Here is a 16,218-nt window from a genome sequence, read left to right on the forward strand (position 1 = left end):
AATACGTGTGTCTAACAGTAATAATTAAAAATAAGAGACCATCAATTTTAGAAAAAGTAGGAAACATAGGAGGAGATAGAGTTGGAAATTTAAAAAACGAATAATTAAATAAGGTTCTCAGGCTGTGTATCAGCATCTTAGGGTATTAGAGCTCCCTCTGTTGGCAGCATAGGGAGTAGATACTATGAATGGGAAGCCATATGGAAGTGCTTCAGATGCCTGGCAAGTGGCAACTGTGTCCTTGCTAAAAGTGTTGAGACAACATGGAGAGAGGTGGAGAGTCCTAAAAGTCTTCGTGATGAGCAAGAGGGGGGTCTCTTAGGGGCTCAGATAGCGCCCATCCACAAAAGACAAGAGCTTGGTGTGCTGGCGGAGTCTTCCACCCCAGCCCCACCACCTGTTAGCACACTAGTGCAGACTCCTATGCTCCTTTCAGTCTCAGGCCAGCAGGAGGAGCCGAGCCTGGCTACCAGCCCTGACATTCCTGGGGCTGTCCCCACGTGCACACCATACCACCAGACATGAGGCCAGGTTCATCTCAGAGCTGCCTTCCTGGCTGGCAAGGCTTCATGGCAAAGACCAGACAAGGTCCAAGTCCTTAAAGCCTTTTCCCAGGCTACAAAGCTGCAGTTCTGGAGCCAGAGTATGGTCATGTTGGCCCTGACAAAGAGGAAGATTACAGGGGCCACTGATGTCCGACCCCGCTGTTCTACTATAGTGGCCTCTCTCCTTCTGAGGGCAGAACCTGACCTTGGTACCAACTGGTGTCCTGAACAGACAGGAACTACATCCAACACAGTAATAAATTTCTGGTATAGTTCTAAGTAGCTCTGGGGCATCCATGTAACATCTGAACTGGCTGCAGAGGGGTGACCCTACATTCCCTTACCTGTCCCAGCCCATGGGCAAACAGCTATTGTTTTAGAAATTCTTTCCTTGGACCTGGCCTGAGAGCTCAGGCTCCTTCCTCTGTCTGATATAGCCACAGGCCCCTGCCCCTACTCATTGCTCTTCCCTGTGAATGGCTTCAGCACTTTTGCATCTGAACTGCTCTTGCTGGTAAAATCCTCCCATGATCCTTTCCCTGAAGCCAAGACGCAGCCACCCAAGCCCTTTTACCAGCCCCGGCTCCTCGGTTCCAGGCTTATCCCTGTTCTTTAGAGGAGCCAGGAGTGCCCAGGGCAACTCCAGAGCTTCCTTTGCCCTCTTCTCCGAGGACCAGCTTTATCTCCCATTGTCTCCACCGCCACACTAGATACTCTGAGAGTCGCTGCTCAGGTTAACTCAGGGACCCCTATGAAACTGGCTCACACCAGAAACTGGGGGATAAAGAGGTGGAGCTTGGCAGGCAGGCTCTTGCTCTAGGAGAAGCATAACTTGAAAGTCCCTCTACCCCGAAGACAGCCACACCTCCTCACAAGATCCAGGCCTTCCCCCACTCGCTCCTTAACCATGAGGACAACTTTTGGCTGCCCCACCTTACATCCCTCAGGCATACCTGTATGTAAAGGGTTTGCCTGGGCTCCTGATCCCAGCAGGGAGAGAAGTCTGCAGTAGTCCACAGGGCTCTCTCACTTGTGCAGTAAGGCAGGTACCTGGCTCACACTTCCCCAAGGCATCCTTCCAGTATTACTGTCTCATCTTAGATAGTGTCCTACAAAAGTCTGCATCCAGGCCCCAGTTATTCGTGATCCATCACACTGGGCATGGCAAACACATACATCCTACCTGTAGCACATGCAAAGTGCAGGCACACTCTCACAGACATATATCCTACCTGTAACACAGCACACATATGCTTGGACATATGTGCATTTACACACATAGCCTTCTCCCTCCTGGTACTAAAATACAAAATTCCTTTCCAGTAACACTTGCCTATGTTTTGCGATATGATTTTCTGAGTCTGAAACAGAAACTGCATCATGGGAGAGAAAAGAGAGAGGTTTCCTGGAGTGAGCCTGTGCCCACTCTATTCCAGGGAAAAAGCCTGGAGCAACACATGATATGGCCAACTACAGGAGAATTGGAGTCATTAGAAGACCAAGCCCTCACCACGGCCACATTCTGGGGTTCCCTCTCCGGCGTCTTCATAATCTTAGTATCCAGCACAGTGAACTGAGGCCCTAGAGCATATGGTAGCCTTGAGGGTTAGGATGCCTTGGTACACACCAATGAGAAATCCTGGTACAGCTAGAGGCCCATCTGAAAGCAACAGCCTTCAGGCCTATAGATTTCCTGTCTTCAGCAAGTCTTTAACCTTGCATCAGAGCTCTCTTGACCTGGAGCTGGGGTTAGAGAGAACCTTAAGCTAAACATATTCTCAAGTCCCTTTGGCAAGGCAACAAGCCCAGCTACTGTCTCCTCCAGTGGTCTCAGAGTTCTGAGATTTTTCTAAAACTTATATCCAGCCAGATCTGGTCTTATATAATTCTATAGGAATCCCTACAAGCTAGGATAGCTGTTCCTATGGCATTATTATGTTTATGTGCCCAAACTGTTAAGTATAGAGTTTCTGCTTTGGACTCAGAAAAACACACTACAAAACACAGACCAGGGCTATTGGCAAGATAGTTTGGGTATGTGAGTGCCAACTGCTGCTGCCCTTCTGATCCCATGCAAAAGCCTGTCTAGTCCCCAGAAGATAAGAGAAACCCGATGTTTGCATCAGACTATGTAAAGTATGCCCCCAGTGGCAGGCGTAAGAAACCTCCTTTTGAGTTGTTGTTCAAAGGGAGTCTAAGGAAATCCCAAAACAATACAGGCCATTGCCATTGCCATTGCCCCTGCTCACATCCCTGTTCTGTTCTGCTTGCGGTGTCAGATCAGAGAGCCTCTTCCCTGAGGCCATCCTGTACACCATCACAAGTCGCTGTGGCAGCTGCAAGGGAGTTAAGGGAGTTAAGCAAACATTAGCTTTCCCTTTTGCTCTCTCCTTATCTTGTTACCAGGGTGTGTTCGATAGGATTTTATCACCTATTCTGATAAGTGAGCACAAGGAATATCAGTAGCTTGTGTTGTTCTGGGGACCCCTCTGACCTGTTGTTGAGTTGGTAAGGAGGAACCCCATACTCAGCAGTGGGGTTTTTGTTTACTAAACAGTTAAGTTCTGGAATGAGCCTTATTCAGTCACACAGGTTATCTATTTTTAAACTTACATTTTAGTATCTTTATAAAATAGTGGACTTACACCTGTTTTTCTTTTCACAGATCCTTCTTCTTGGTTAGGCCTCCCTCTTCCCTCCCTCTCCCTTCTCCCTCCTTCCCTCTCACCTCTCCTATAGCCTCACTCTCTCATCTTGGACCTTTTCACCACACTCTTCCCTTTCAGTACTTTTTGTATGCCTTGTGCACTAATTCCCTTCCCTTAACGCATCCTCCTCAAGGGCCCCTGTCCAGTTTCCTATACAACCAAAGAATCAAAGCCAAGGTGCAAATGAGAAAAGCACGGGGTATTTGGTGACCTCAATATAGTTTGGGGCTTTGTTGGTGATGGTGGTGGTTGGTTGGTTGGTTTGGTTTTTGTTTTATTTTGTTTTTCAGTTTTATCCATTTATCTGCTGTGCTAATTTGAAAGAAAATGGTCTCCACAGGCTCATATATTTGAATGCATGGTCACTAAGAAATGGAACTGTTTGAAAGGATTAGAAGGATTAGGGGGCATGGCCTTGTAGGAAGAAGTGTGTCACTAGGGGTGGGCTTTGAGGTTTCAAAAGCCCATAACAATTAGTCTCCCTCCCTTCCTCCCTCCCCGCTCCCTCCTCTCTCTCTCTCTCTCTCTCTCTCTCTCTCTCTCTCTCTCTCTCTCTCCCCCCCTACTGATCAGGATGTAGCTCTTACCTACTGCTCTAGCACTTGCCTGCTGCCATGCTTCACACCATGATAGTGGCCTAAACCTCTGACACCATAAACAAGGCCCCATTAAATGCTTTATAAGAGGGCCTTGGTCATGATGTTTCTTCATAGTAACAGAACACAGACTAAGATATCTGTCAATTTCATAATTTCATCTTTCTTCATATCTGAATAAAATTTCATTGAAAACTGGGCATGGTGGCACGTGCCTTTGATTGCAGCACTTGGGAGGCAGAGGCAGGCAGATCTCTGTGAGTTTGAGGCCAGCCTGGTCTACAAAGCAAGTTCCAGGACAGTCAGGGCTGTTACACAGAGAAATCCTGTCTTGAAAAACAAAAACAAACAAAATTCATTACATATGTACTACATTTTTTGTTATACATTCATCTGTTGATGGATATCTGGGTTGGTTCTATTTCCTAACTATTGTGAATAGAGCATCAATAAACATGGATGAGCAAGTATCTCACCTGTAGGCTATAGAATCGTTTGGGTATATGTGAGGAAATGAAATATCCGGGGCATGTGAGAGTCTTTATTTCTAGCTTTCACATTGATTTCCATAAAGGTTTCTCTTTCCCTGCAACATAGTCAGATGTGTGGTCATTACAATTTGAGGATGGGGTGGGGGTGAGATAGGTTCTTTGTAATCCTTACTATCCTAGAACTCACTGTGTAGACCAGGCTGGCCTCAAAGGCAGAGATCCCCCTGCCTCTGCCTCCTGAGTGCTGGGATTAAAGGCATGTACCACCTCACCCAGCCTGGAATTACAGTTTTCAATAATAGCCATTCTGAGTGGGATGAGATGGAATATAGCAAAGTAGTTTAAATGTGCATTTTCCGCATGGCTAAGGATGCGGAACAAAGTGTTTATCAGCATTAATATTTCTCTGTGAACTCTGTTCAGTTCCAGACCCCATTTCTGATTGGGTTGTTTTTAAGTCTGACATTTAGTTTTTTGAGTTTTCTAGTTGAGATATTAATCAGATGAATGCGCGGTGAATGTTTTTTCCCATTCTGTAAGCTGTCTCTTTACCAGACACTGTATAGCAGCTTTTATCTCCACGAAGTCCCATTGCCAATCGCTGGTTATACTCCCTAGTTAGAAAGCTCTTCCCTATGACTTTATTTTGTAGCATTTCACTTCCTAGATAGGTCTATTCTAGGGAATTTTATGTATTTTAAGGCTATTGTGAATAGGACTGTTTCTCTGGTTCCTTTCTTAGTGTATTTGCCATGTACATACATGGGAGGCTACGGTTTTGTGTGTTAATTTTGTACCCTGCCATATTTCTCAAAATGTTTATCAGCTGTGGGCATTTTCCAATTCAACTTTTAGGGTCTTTTATGTTTAAAATAAAATCATCAACAAATAAAGACACTTTGACTTCTTCCTTTCCCATTTGTATTCCATGAATCTTCTTTTGTCCGATTGTGTTAAGATTTCAGGCACCATATTGAAGAGCAGTGGGGGAAAAAAAGGACATCTTTGTCTTTTTATATTTAGTGGAAATGTGTTGCAAAAATCTTTGTGGAATAAGCACTCCAACACCCATGAGAAAGGAAGAGAGGAAATGTCACTGGTAGCCAGGATGCTCCTGAAAGGTTCTCATGTTAGGTCTGGTTTTTATTCCCATTTTATACTCTAAAGCCACGAGGCGGGGCAGGCAAGCAAGCAGATTTACAGAAGCGTATATAGCAGTTAAGTTGTATAGGTGGTAACAGTGGGTGTCAGGGGCAACAGCCCATTGTTTCAGGTGTTTCCAGGTTACTCTATTCTAGGCAACAAGTGAAGTCACACTTGGCAGATAGGCAATGTGGGCAGTGTTTTAGGTAAATCACTAAATAAGTCAATATCTAAAAACTGGTCTTTTTACCTTATTCTAATTCAAATGTTTCAAGTTTTTTGGTTTTCCATGGTGGTGGCTGTGGAACTTTTTTGCACAGCCTTTACAATGTAGATATGTCTTCTGAATCCTAGATTCTCCATGACTTTCATCATGAGTGCATGTCAAAGGCCTTTTCTGCACCAAGTGCACGGTGTGATGATGCTGTATGTGTGTATGAATCTATGTGGTGGATCCACTCGTTGGCTCACACACTTGGAACTGCCCCACCTCGGGATGAAGCCTACTGGAGTGCTGATGAGCTTTTTGATTATTTCTCTTTAAACGCTTATGTTTTTGAAAAATTCATACCTGAGTACTGTATGAATACACATCATTTCCTCCCCTCAGCCTTCCCCCTCCAACTCCTGTGTGCCCCCCACCCTCCAAGCTTATCATGTATTATTGCTAGGTATCTATGTGCTTAGGGCTGGCCACGCATGGCTGGAGAGCCTATCAGAGAAGGCTTATCCCTGGGGGGAAAAAAACGTATTCTTCCTCGATCACCAGCACTGCCTGCCCATAGCTCCTCATCCAGGGGTGGAGCCTTGTCAAATCTCCCTCATTACACTAGCACATTGACTGTCTTAGTCACTGTTGTATTGCTGTGAAGAGACACCATGACCACAGCAACTTTTATAAAGGAAAGTACTGAATTAGGGGCTGGCTTAGGGTTTAGAGGCTGAGTCCATTATCATCATGGTAGGGAGCATGGCAATAAACATGGCATGGAAACCATGCCTGGTACTGGACACCTAGCTAACTACTCAGTGTTGGTCAGGTTATGGCTACTGGAGAAGAATCTTAATCATAATCCTTGACAACAACCTATAAACATCTGTCCTTATACCCAAGGATAAATACACTCCTCACCCCTCATCAATGAAACGACTTCCTAAAGCAGATGGAGGCCACTACAGAAAACCACAACCAATCAAAATGCATACCTGTGGAGCCACAGTCCCCAGATGCATTTATAAAACACTCCTGCATCTAAGTTCCGGGAACTCTGTGGAAGAGGACTCAGAAACGTAACACCAAGAGGAACGGGCTGTTTGCTGTGAGGTCATGTCTCCTAGCAATATCAGACCCACAACGTCTCACGAATATGACTGTCCAAACCTGAGTTGAACAAGGATGACACCAATGGGCAAGGAGAGAGTCCAGAAGGTCTCCACCTACAACGAAGAGCTGTAGGCAGCTGAGGAGAGCTGGGAGTACGTGAGGCAGTCTTCCCCAGGAAGAGCGCACCAAATAGACAGCTACGAAAACATACATACAAGTAATAGTACATAGACTGATCAGGTTATATTTATGAATATGTATGTATATATGTACATATGCATATATGCATGCAATAACAGTGAAAAGAGAAGCCATGAATTTGAAGGAGAAGGAATAATCTGGGTCGGTTTGGAAGGGGGGAAGAAAAATGGAAGCTAATTGCCTATTGATGGTTTCTAGTGAGGGAGAGTTAGTTTTCTTTAAGGGTATAGTTCCCTTAAACCCATTGTGTCAAAAACAAAAACAGGAGACATGAAAGTTAAAATGGAGACGTGGGAGAGAGGTGGGTTGTACAGGTAGGAAGATAAAGTGGGGGATGGGTGAGTATGACCAGAGTTTTATTATATACACATATGAAACTGTCAAAGAATTAGTTCCCGTCAGTAAATTACATAAATGGCATCACCCACCATGGACCTTTTGTGTCTGGCTTGACTCATCATAAAGCAAAGAGGATTCATCCATGTTTTGTCTGTATTATTTTCCATTGTATGAACCATAAATGGATTGTTTATACCAGCATCAGTTAATGGTCACTGTACACACAGTACACACACACATGTACGCACACACACACACACTTAAACAGGTCTGGAAAGGAAATATTCTTTTGATGTCTTGAGTACATTTCTAGGAGGTGAATTACTGGAGAAAGGTAGGACAAAGTCCCCCTAAAAACTCCAGAACTCATTACATCATAGGGCCATGAAGACTTGGGATTGATAAGGAACACGGAACAAGTGTCCAGACATGAAAGGATTTTGAGAAGGGAAGGAAGAGAGAAAGGTCAGATTTGTACCATGATGTAACTCACTTAGCTGCCTCAAAGGATACAGGAAGAAAACAAAAGTCAAGGAATGCAGGAGCCTCTGGAGGCTGCAAAGGCAGGAAAGCACTTCTTCCCAGGCTCCCAGAGCACAGCCTTGCTGCACTGAACTCCACGCGAGGAGCTCCAGGTCAGCTCCAGTTCTGTGTTCTTTCAGGCTACTGTTGGAGATGGTTTGCTACACCCAGAAACAAACCAAAACTACCAAAAGTCAAGCCAAACCAACACAACAACAAAAAATCCCTACAAACAAACAAACATCACAAAACCCTTACAAACACAAAACTCTGGTAGACACAGATAACTATGATTCATCATTTTGCACTCCTATCAGTGATGTAGTAGTCTACTCTCACCATTATCCTGCATTCAGCAGCATCAGGTTTTGCTGTTTATATTCTCTTGAGTCACAACATCTTTTTGATTTTGTATTGTTGGTAACTCAATCCCAGAGCCGTCAGCAGGCTTATGTTAGCAGTGACATTAGTCCAAAAGGAGTAGTTATGGATTCCAGGCATCTGGTACAAGTAATTGAATAAATGCATAACAAAAAGTAATGCAGTAACTTCTGGTTTGGGGTTTTGTCTGTTTTTCTCAAGAAATGAAGTAAAAGTTAGGCGAAAACTGTACTTCACGAAAGCAGCAAGATAACTGAACTAGAGTGCTCCAGAGACTGGCCTGCGCAGGGCTTCCTCTTTGTAAGTCCAGGGGGAGGAGTTAGAGGACAGGGGGTGTGACTTTCCGTCCAGTTGACAGGCTTGGGTTATGTTACCCTTAGTTCACTGCACACATTCCTTTCTCATAGTGTTGGCTCATTTTTGGCTTACCTTGACACAGGCTGGAGTCCTTTGAGAGAAGGGAACCTCAATTGAGAAAATACCTCCAATAAGATCTGCCTGCAGACAAGCCTGTGGGGTATCTTCTTGATTGACGGGTTCATGAGAGAGGGCCATGGTGGGTGGTGCTACCCATAGGCAGGTAGTCTTAGATGGAGAGCAGGCTATGAGCATAGCTGAGCAAGTGTCTTTGTGAGCTGTTTGAGTGTCTTTTGGGTATACACCCAGGAGTGGTATAGCTGCATCTTGGGGCAAAGCTATTCCCAGTTTTCTAAGAAAATGCCAAATTGATTTCCAAAGTGGTTGTACAAGTTTGCACTCCCACCAGCAGTGGAGGAGTGTTTCCCTGGCTCCACATCCTTGCCAGCATCTGCTGTCACTCGAGTTTTTTTTTCTTAGCCATTCTGACTGGTGTAAGGTGGGACCTCAGAGTTGTTTTGATTTGCATTTCCCTGATCACTAAGGACTTTGACCATTTCTTTAAGTGCTTCTTCGTCATTTGAGATTCCTCTGTTGAAAATTCTGTTTAGCTCTGTACCCCATTTTTAATTGGGTTATTTGGGTTGTTGGTGTCTAACTTCTTGAGTTCCAAGATCTCACAAAGACACTTCTTCAACTATGTTCATAGCAGCTTTATTCATAATAACTAGAAACTGGAAACAGCCTAAGTGTCCCTCAACTGAAAAATGGATAAAGAAAATGTAATACATTTACACAATGGAATATTATTCAGCTATCAAAAACCAAGACAACATGAATTTTGCAAGCAAATGTACAGAACTTGAAAATACCATCCTGAATGGGGTAACCCAATCCCAAAAGGACATGCGTGTGTATGTTCTCACTTATAAGTGGATGTCAGCCATAAAATACAGGTACCATGGTACACTCCACAGAACCAAAGAAGCTAAACAAGAAGCAGGCCCAAGTGAGGAGCTTGGATCTCACTTAGAAGGAGAAATAAAATAGTCCTAGAGGCAGGTGGAGGGAGGGAACTGTGAGGGAGGGGGGTGGGGAGGGGAATGGGGGATTCAGGATCAAGTGTGGGGAAGGACAGAAGAAAATGGCTAGATGGCCATGAAAAGGAAAGGCCTAGCCTCACAGAGACTTGAACTGCCAGGGTAGGAGGGATACCCACCATCCCAGAGAAGAAGGGGAGGAGTGAAGTGGGAAGGATTGTGGGAGGGGGTGACCAGGAAGAGGGCAGTGAGTAGAATGTAAAGTAAGTAAAAAACAAAAAAATTTTTTTTTAATTAAATGAAGAAAATAAAAAAAGAAAGCAGACTGAGCTAGCCTGTGAGCATGGCTTCTGCTCCAGTTCCTGCCCTGACTCCCCTCAGGAACTTGTTCTCCAAGTTGCTTTTGGTCATAGTGTTTTATTACTGAAATAGAAATCCTAACTAAGACATGTACGGTGCATCTTATTTTTAATATTTTATATGCTTATCAATAGGCATAAGATGACAACAAATAGGGTTTATTCCCTAATTAATTCAAAAGACATAGAAAGACTTTTACTGAGCACACACACACATTGGAAACCAGTTCAAGCTGGACTGGCCCATTTTCCTAGTTTTGAAACATGTCTGGTCACTAAGGGGAAATGACCAGAGGGCAGCTCACCACAGGGTTAGAGCAGGGTCTGTGCAGCTTGGTGCACCAGAGGGGCTCAGCTGCTAAGTGTGTGTGGAGCACGTGCCACCTGAGTCCCAGGTCGCTGAGCTTCCCCTAAGCTAAGCTCTCGGCTTTTCTCAGGCAGTATCTGCCCCTGAACCGCTGCACACCTCTGCCTGTGTGCCTTTAGTCGAACATCCACAGGCTTTTTCTTCATCATTCATTCTTCCCGTGACTCCTAAATCCTTTAAAACAAGAACTCTACTTTTTCTTTCTCAATTCTTGATCTTTTATTTTTTCTTCAGTTTATTTTTTTTCGTCTGGAAATGCCCTGGTTTTTTAGCCCTTCCCCTAGTAAGACAGGACTGTAAATCTCACTCTAAAAGTGACTTTGGCTTCCCCTTAAGTTATAAATTTACATTAGCATTCAGTTCAAAATAGTTTCTAATACCTCTTTCTTCTCCAAGCTCCAAATTATTTAGGAGTGTATTGACCTTTTATTAAAATATAGCCAGAGAAGATAATCTGTGTCTAAGATACTGAGGCTTCCTTACAGCTGAGCAGATCCCTGATTTCCCTTGTGATGCAGCTTTGATTTCCTCTTCTATACTGGGATGGGCTTTTAGCCAATCATGCTGCTCTAAGTACTGAAAGTTGTTCATGTCTCCCCAGGAAAAGTAAAAAAAAAAAAAAAATGTTTTATTTGACTCTCCCCTAGCTTTACTAATTTTTGACCTTCCTGTTCTCCTGTCTGTAAGAGGGATGGTAAAATCTTCCAATACAATCTACAATTTAATGTGTATCTCCCAAATACTGGATAACACAAGAAAACCTAGAAGAGGAAGAAGAACAAAAAACTACTATAGTACACCACAAAAGACCCCAAACAGTCAAAGCCATCTTGAGCAGAAACAACAAAGTGATTGATTCATCACAAATATTTGTCTCCAAAACTTCAGAACAAAACAAGGGCAAAATAAAGAAACAAATAAAGAAGCCAGAAATTACTCAGGTCATTACATATAACTGATTGCTTTTCTTCAAAAGCAGCAAGAATATCCACTGGGAAAGGGACCATCTCTTCAAAAAAAAAAAAAAAAAAAAGGTTCTAGGAGCAAACAGAGGCACAGGGGTAAGGTGCTTGCCACCAAGCCTGACCAACATGATGGAAGAGCCGACTCCCATGAGCTGTCTCTCCCCTCCACATCCACTGTGGTGCATGCCCAACCACCCCTCAAACAGATAAGTAATCCCCCGCCCCAATAGTGCTGGAAAAACTGGACATCCACACGAAGAAAACACTAGGCCCCATCACCCACTATATATATTGATGCAGAGGATTAGAATGGATTAAAACTTTACTTGCAAGTTCCACCTTTGTATTCTCGCTTGCTCAGCTAAATCCCCCTTGTCCTTATCTTGAGAAAACAGACACTTACAAAGTAGCTGCTTTAACTTTATCAGTTTCGCTTCTGCAAGAAATGCTACTGAGAACTCTACCATGGCCCACAGGCACGTAGGCAGATCAAATGCACAAGAATAACACAGCTGCTGAGCCTATGAAACTGTAACAACTGAGGGCTGGCCTGACTAATCAGGGTGCTAGGACGCAGGTCTGCCCTGGATGAAACCTGACAGCCCTGGGAAATGCTTGCTTTCTTGCCCATTTGCTTTTTGTAACAATAAGGGGATGGGGAGGGACCTCAAAAAATGGAAAAAGACTTAATCTGAAACTTAAGAAACCACTTGAAGAAGTTATATGGGAATCAATTCAGGGCAAGCAAAGACAGCTTAGATAAGATGCCAAAAGTGCAGGCAACAAAAGAACAAATGGGATTGTACCAAACGCAAATGCTCAGCAGAGCACAGGAAGCAGATGTACGGGATCTATTCAACAGAGACAGCATTCTGATCATTGGAAAATGGACTATTTACCAGAGGCCTAAATAAATAAATAAACAATGATAAGATGAGCAAACAAAACAAAACAAATACACAGACATCAAAAGCAATATAAATGACCAGTAAGCATATAAAAATTATCTCACAATCACAAGATCTCACTCTAGTTAGAACAGTGATCATTAAAAAAAATGCTAGTAAGGTAGTTTACAACAACAACAATAATAATTAATAAAGAATAACAAATGTTAGTGAGGATGTATAGAAAGTAACTTTCATAATCTATTGCTGAAAATACAAATGAGTATTACCATGATGGAAACAATTTCCTAAAACATAATAGATCTAGAATTATATTATAATCTGGTAGTTCTACTACTAGGAATACAGCCAGTAGAAATGAACTCAGTACATCAAAGAGACATGTGCAGTCCCTTGTTTAATGCAGCACTATTTACAGCACTCTAGCTATGGAAGTAGCAGAGCAGCCAATCAGGATGAACAGAAAGGACTAAGCAGTGCAGGTACACACATAAAGACACACTCCACACGTGGAAACTGAAGAAAACCTGAGTCTCAGAAGAGTAAGGAAAGAACAGTAACTAGTAGAGGCTGGGAAGGATATAGGGGAGGTGGGGAAGCCAAGTATAGGTGCAGGGATGAAATTTTTCTAATATTCTACAACACAGTGTAGTAACTATGCCTGATTTTTAAAAAATCCATTTTAATAGTAGAGATGAGGCTGAATGTTCTCAATACCAAAGGGCTAGTTAGTTGACAACTGTGCCACTTAACCCTGATTTGATCATCACACATTGTAGAAGAGTCATGAAATACCACTTTCTACTGCATCAAAGGATAAATTATGTGACAATGAAAAACAAAAACTGAAGCAATTTAAACACATTTTAGGAAATACATAGATTGGTCAAGATTATCAATTTTATTTAGAATACAGAATATTCAAATACAAAAGAATGAAAACATATATACCTATAATCATTAGAAAAGATAAAACATTAAAATGCTCTAGGACTATTAAGGCACTGAATGCAAATACCTCCTGAAATACAAAGTATCAAGTTTTTAACATATTTAAGATTCAGATGGTCTAATAAAATTTTCAACTTTATTTTTTTCAATTTTCTTAGTCCCTGAAAGGCAAATTTTTTAAAAAATACATATGATATTATAAGAAAAATAATATCATAACCAAGCTTCAAATGTATGTTTTAATTTCTAAGCATATTTTGCTATATCATAGCAATACACAATAAGGCACATTGAGTCATAAAAGGTTACATAGTTTAAAGTTAGCTTTAACTCTGTAATACAGTCCAACGTACATGCCTCCAGTGTTTTCTGTTTAGTATACAGAAAAAAAAAAGGTTCATGCTAGAATAAAATGGCAATCAGCTATGCATAATAGAAGGAGTTCTGTAGTGTCTCAATAGCGATAAACCTTTGCTACTTAGAGTAACAGTCAGTAAAATAACATCCGGCAGCAGGAAAGTGACCGAGATCCACAGAAGATAGGAACTTACAGATTCCTAATACAGTATATGTGTGAGAAATATGCACCTTGGCTGACGGATCAGCCTTATACGTGAAAATATTTTTCTACAAATGAGACTAGCTTTAGCCCTTTGCTAGATAATAACTGAGTTACTGATAAGGCAAAAGGAGCAAGAGCTCAATGCATACAAACAGCTTGACTGTGATGGCCATCTGTGCTCTGGAACTCTTGTGTTACATAAAATTGGAGCTGGAAAGAAAAAAATCCTTTAAATGGAACAATAAAAAAATTGGAAGCGAAAATTATCAAAAGCATTACTTTCACAAAGCTTTTATACAAAGAGCAAATAGACAGCACATACAGGATATTTAGCTATGGGAGTTTGAAAAAGAAAAACAATTATCAAGCCACCTTGTCTTGAGGATGAGTCCTGAGCTCTTAAAGATCTTTGTGCTTGGGCTGGGGATGAGATGTTGCTCAGCTGGCAAAGCGCGAATAAAGCTCTGGGTTAGACCCTTTAGCATAATAAATGTATGGACTCTAGCTGCCCTAGAATACATGATTCCATGTCTAAAAACAAAACAAAAACAAAAACACAGGCGTGGGCTACAACTCAGCAGTAAGAATGCTGCCTGCCCTACAGGACGCTGGAGGCCCAATCCCAAGTACTAGCATACAAGGGGAGAAAGGAGAAAAATGTACAGTTTGTCTGACACTGTAAACAATAGCAAGGCTCTCAAGGAGAGCCTGATGACAACTGTAATGGGGAGATATATATGGGAAAGTGGGGGAATCTTATCTTGGTACACTAGACTACACTGAAGAATCAAACTGAAAAGCTCATCTTTTTAATCCAAAGCACGGTAAAACTAGTAATAAATTCTATTTATAATTTGCATCTTGAAATCCCAAACTTCAATCAAAATACATCTATTATACATTCATTCTTTCACCAAATAATTACATAAGATGTAGGCACTGAGTTCCCTGAAGCAGGAGCTTGCCCTGTGAGGACCACAGCAGAGCTCAGCCTCCTATGACACAGGGCCTCCCAACAGAACAAGGCATGGCAGGCTCCGTGAAGTAAAAACAGTAAAGTGGACAGGGATATTTTAAAATAGGAGGAATAAACAAAGGGCACAAACACTGAAGGAAATTACAAATAAGAAAGTAAACTTACTTTCAAAAGCTTGTGGCTTTAACACATATCCCAAAGCTATGAGCTGGAGCTCACCGGCTACTCATCCCCTGACCCTACTGTGGCCCTCTCATGCTACCTTCCTCTCATTCCTCACATCCACCATTCATCTCACCAGCTCTGACTTCAAAGCACAGGAGATCCAGTTGATGCCTGATTCCCGTATTAAAATAACAAATTCTTACAAAATCAATGATTAGTAGAAATACTTTTAAATGAGCCTAAGAATTAAAGTTTCATCAATAAGGTACTTAACTCTGATTCTCCATCAGTATGCAGTTTCTATGGAGACATACATATAAATAACTCATGGTGCTAGTGAGCAGTAACGGCAGGACTATGAAATAACAGTAGTGACTCCACCCACCTGCCCCACTTAACCCTTATGTGCTGTGAGGCTTGCTATTCATGTGCTTCTCTTGATTCTGGTAAACACTGAAGCCCTAAGACGCAGCAGGTGCGACTCTAGCTGCTTTGAGGACAGTGGAGACCAAGGCAGAGTCTCTGTTCTGAAGCCACTGCAGTGTTGGTAGCAGGAGCAGACAGTGCGGAAGCAAGTAAAGAAGAGCAAGCAGGGCAAGGAGACAGATGGTGAGGGGCAGGGACCGAGACAGGGTAGCAGGACTCTTACTTCTTTCGGTCTTTGTCCTTCCTAATGCTGCTACCTGACGCCAAAAATGACTGGTTCGGGAACAGCTCACAGGTAGCTTTCTTCTTAGCGAAAGCAACTGATTCTTCCTCCAACATTCTTCTCTTTTCTTCAAGTTTCATTCTCTCTTCCTGATGAATTCTTTTGAGGTGCTCAAATTTGGCCTGAAGCTGTGAAGCAAACGAACAGTTCCCATAACTGACACTATGTGGCAGCACTCACACGGGAGCCATTTCCATCTCAGCCAAACAACACTCTTCCCCACCCAACTCATTTATGCTACTGGCCATGCTTCCTGGAAAGCCTGGAACTGCCTTGGGAACTTTCATTTTAAAGTTAATCACTTTATGTGATTGAGCCAATACATAAAGGCCATAGACTCAGGAACAAAACTTTTGACTGTCTGCTAAGTATTTTTATATTCTTGCCTTTTTTTTTTTAATCTATAAAGCCTATTTAATAAAGATTCTCAAATTCACGCTCATTAAAAATAAGGTACACAAAAGTACAGAAGAAAAAGCAACCCTATTTTCCAATTAAAGATTACACATAGAAAAAGAAAGAAAGAAAGAAAGAAGGAGAAGGAGAAGGAGAAGGAGAAGAAGGAGAAGAAGAAGAAGAAGAAGAAGAAGAAGAAGAAGAAGAAGAAGA

At 42.3% G+C, this 16,218-nt stretch overlaps 1 protein-coding gene across 3 annotated transcripts in view; it reads right to left on the bottom strand.

The window, feature by feature from the left end:
* Nucleotides 1-16,218, bottom strand: part of Septin10 (septin 10) — an 82,432-nt gene that overhangs the window by 8,662 nt on the left and 57,552 nt on the right. For 2 of the 3 annotated variants that reach the window (XM_021174286.2, XM_021174285.2), the window contains exon 9: nt 15,550-15,737. In XM_021174286.2, the coding sequence (XP_021029945.1) occupies nt 15,550-15,737 (188 nt within the window). Of the gene's footprint in view, nt 1-13,172; nt 13,970-15,549; nt 15,738-16,218 lie in introns of those variants that run through there. The other variant, XM_021174287.2, reaches the window with a different exon arrangement.

This window comes from Mus caroli, chromosome 10, assembly GCF_900094665.2.
Source record: "Mus caroli chromosome 10, CAROLI_EIJ_v1.1, whole genome shotgun sequence".
NCBI classification, from domain to species: Eukaryota; Metazoa; Chordata; class Mammalia; order Rodentia; family Muridae; genus Mus; species Mus caroli.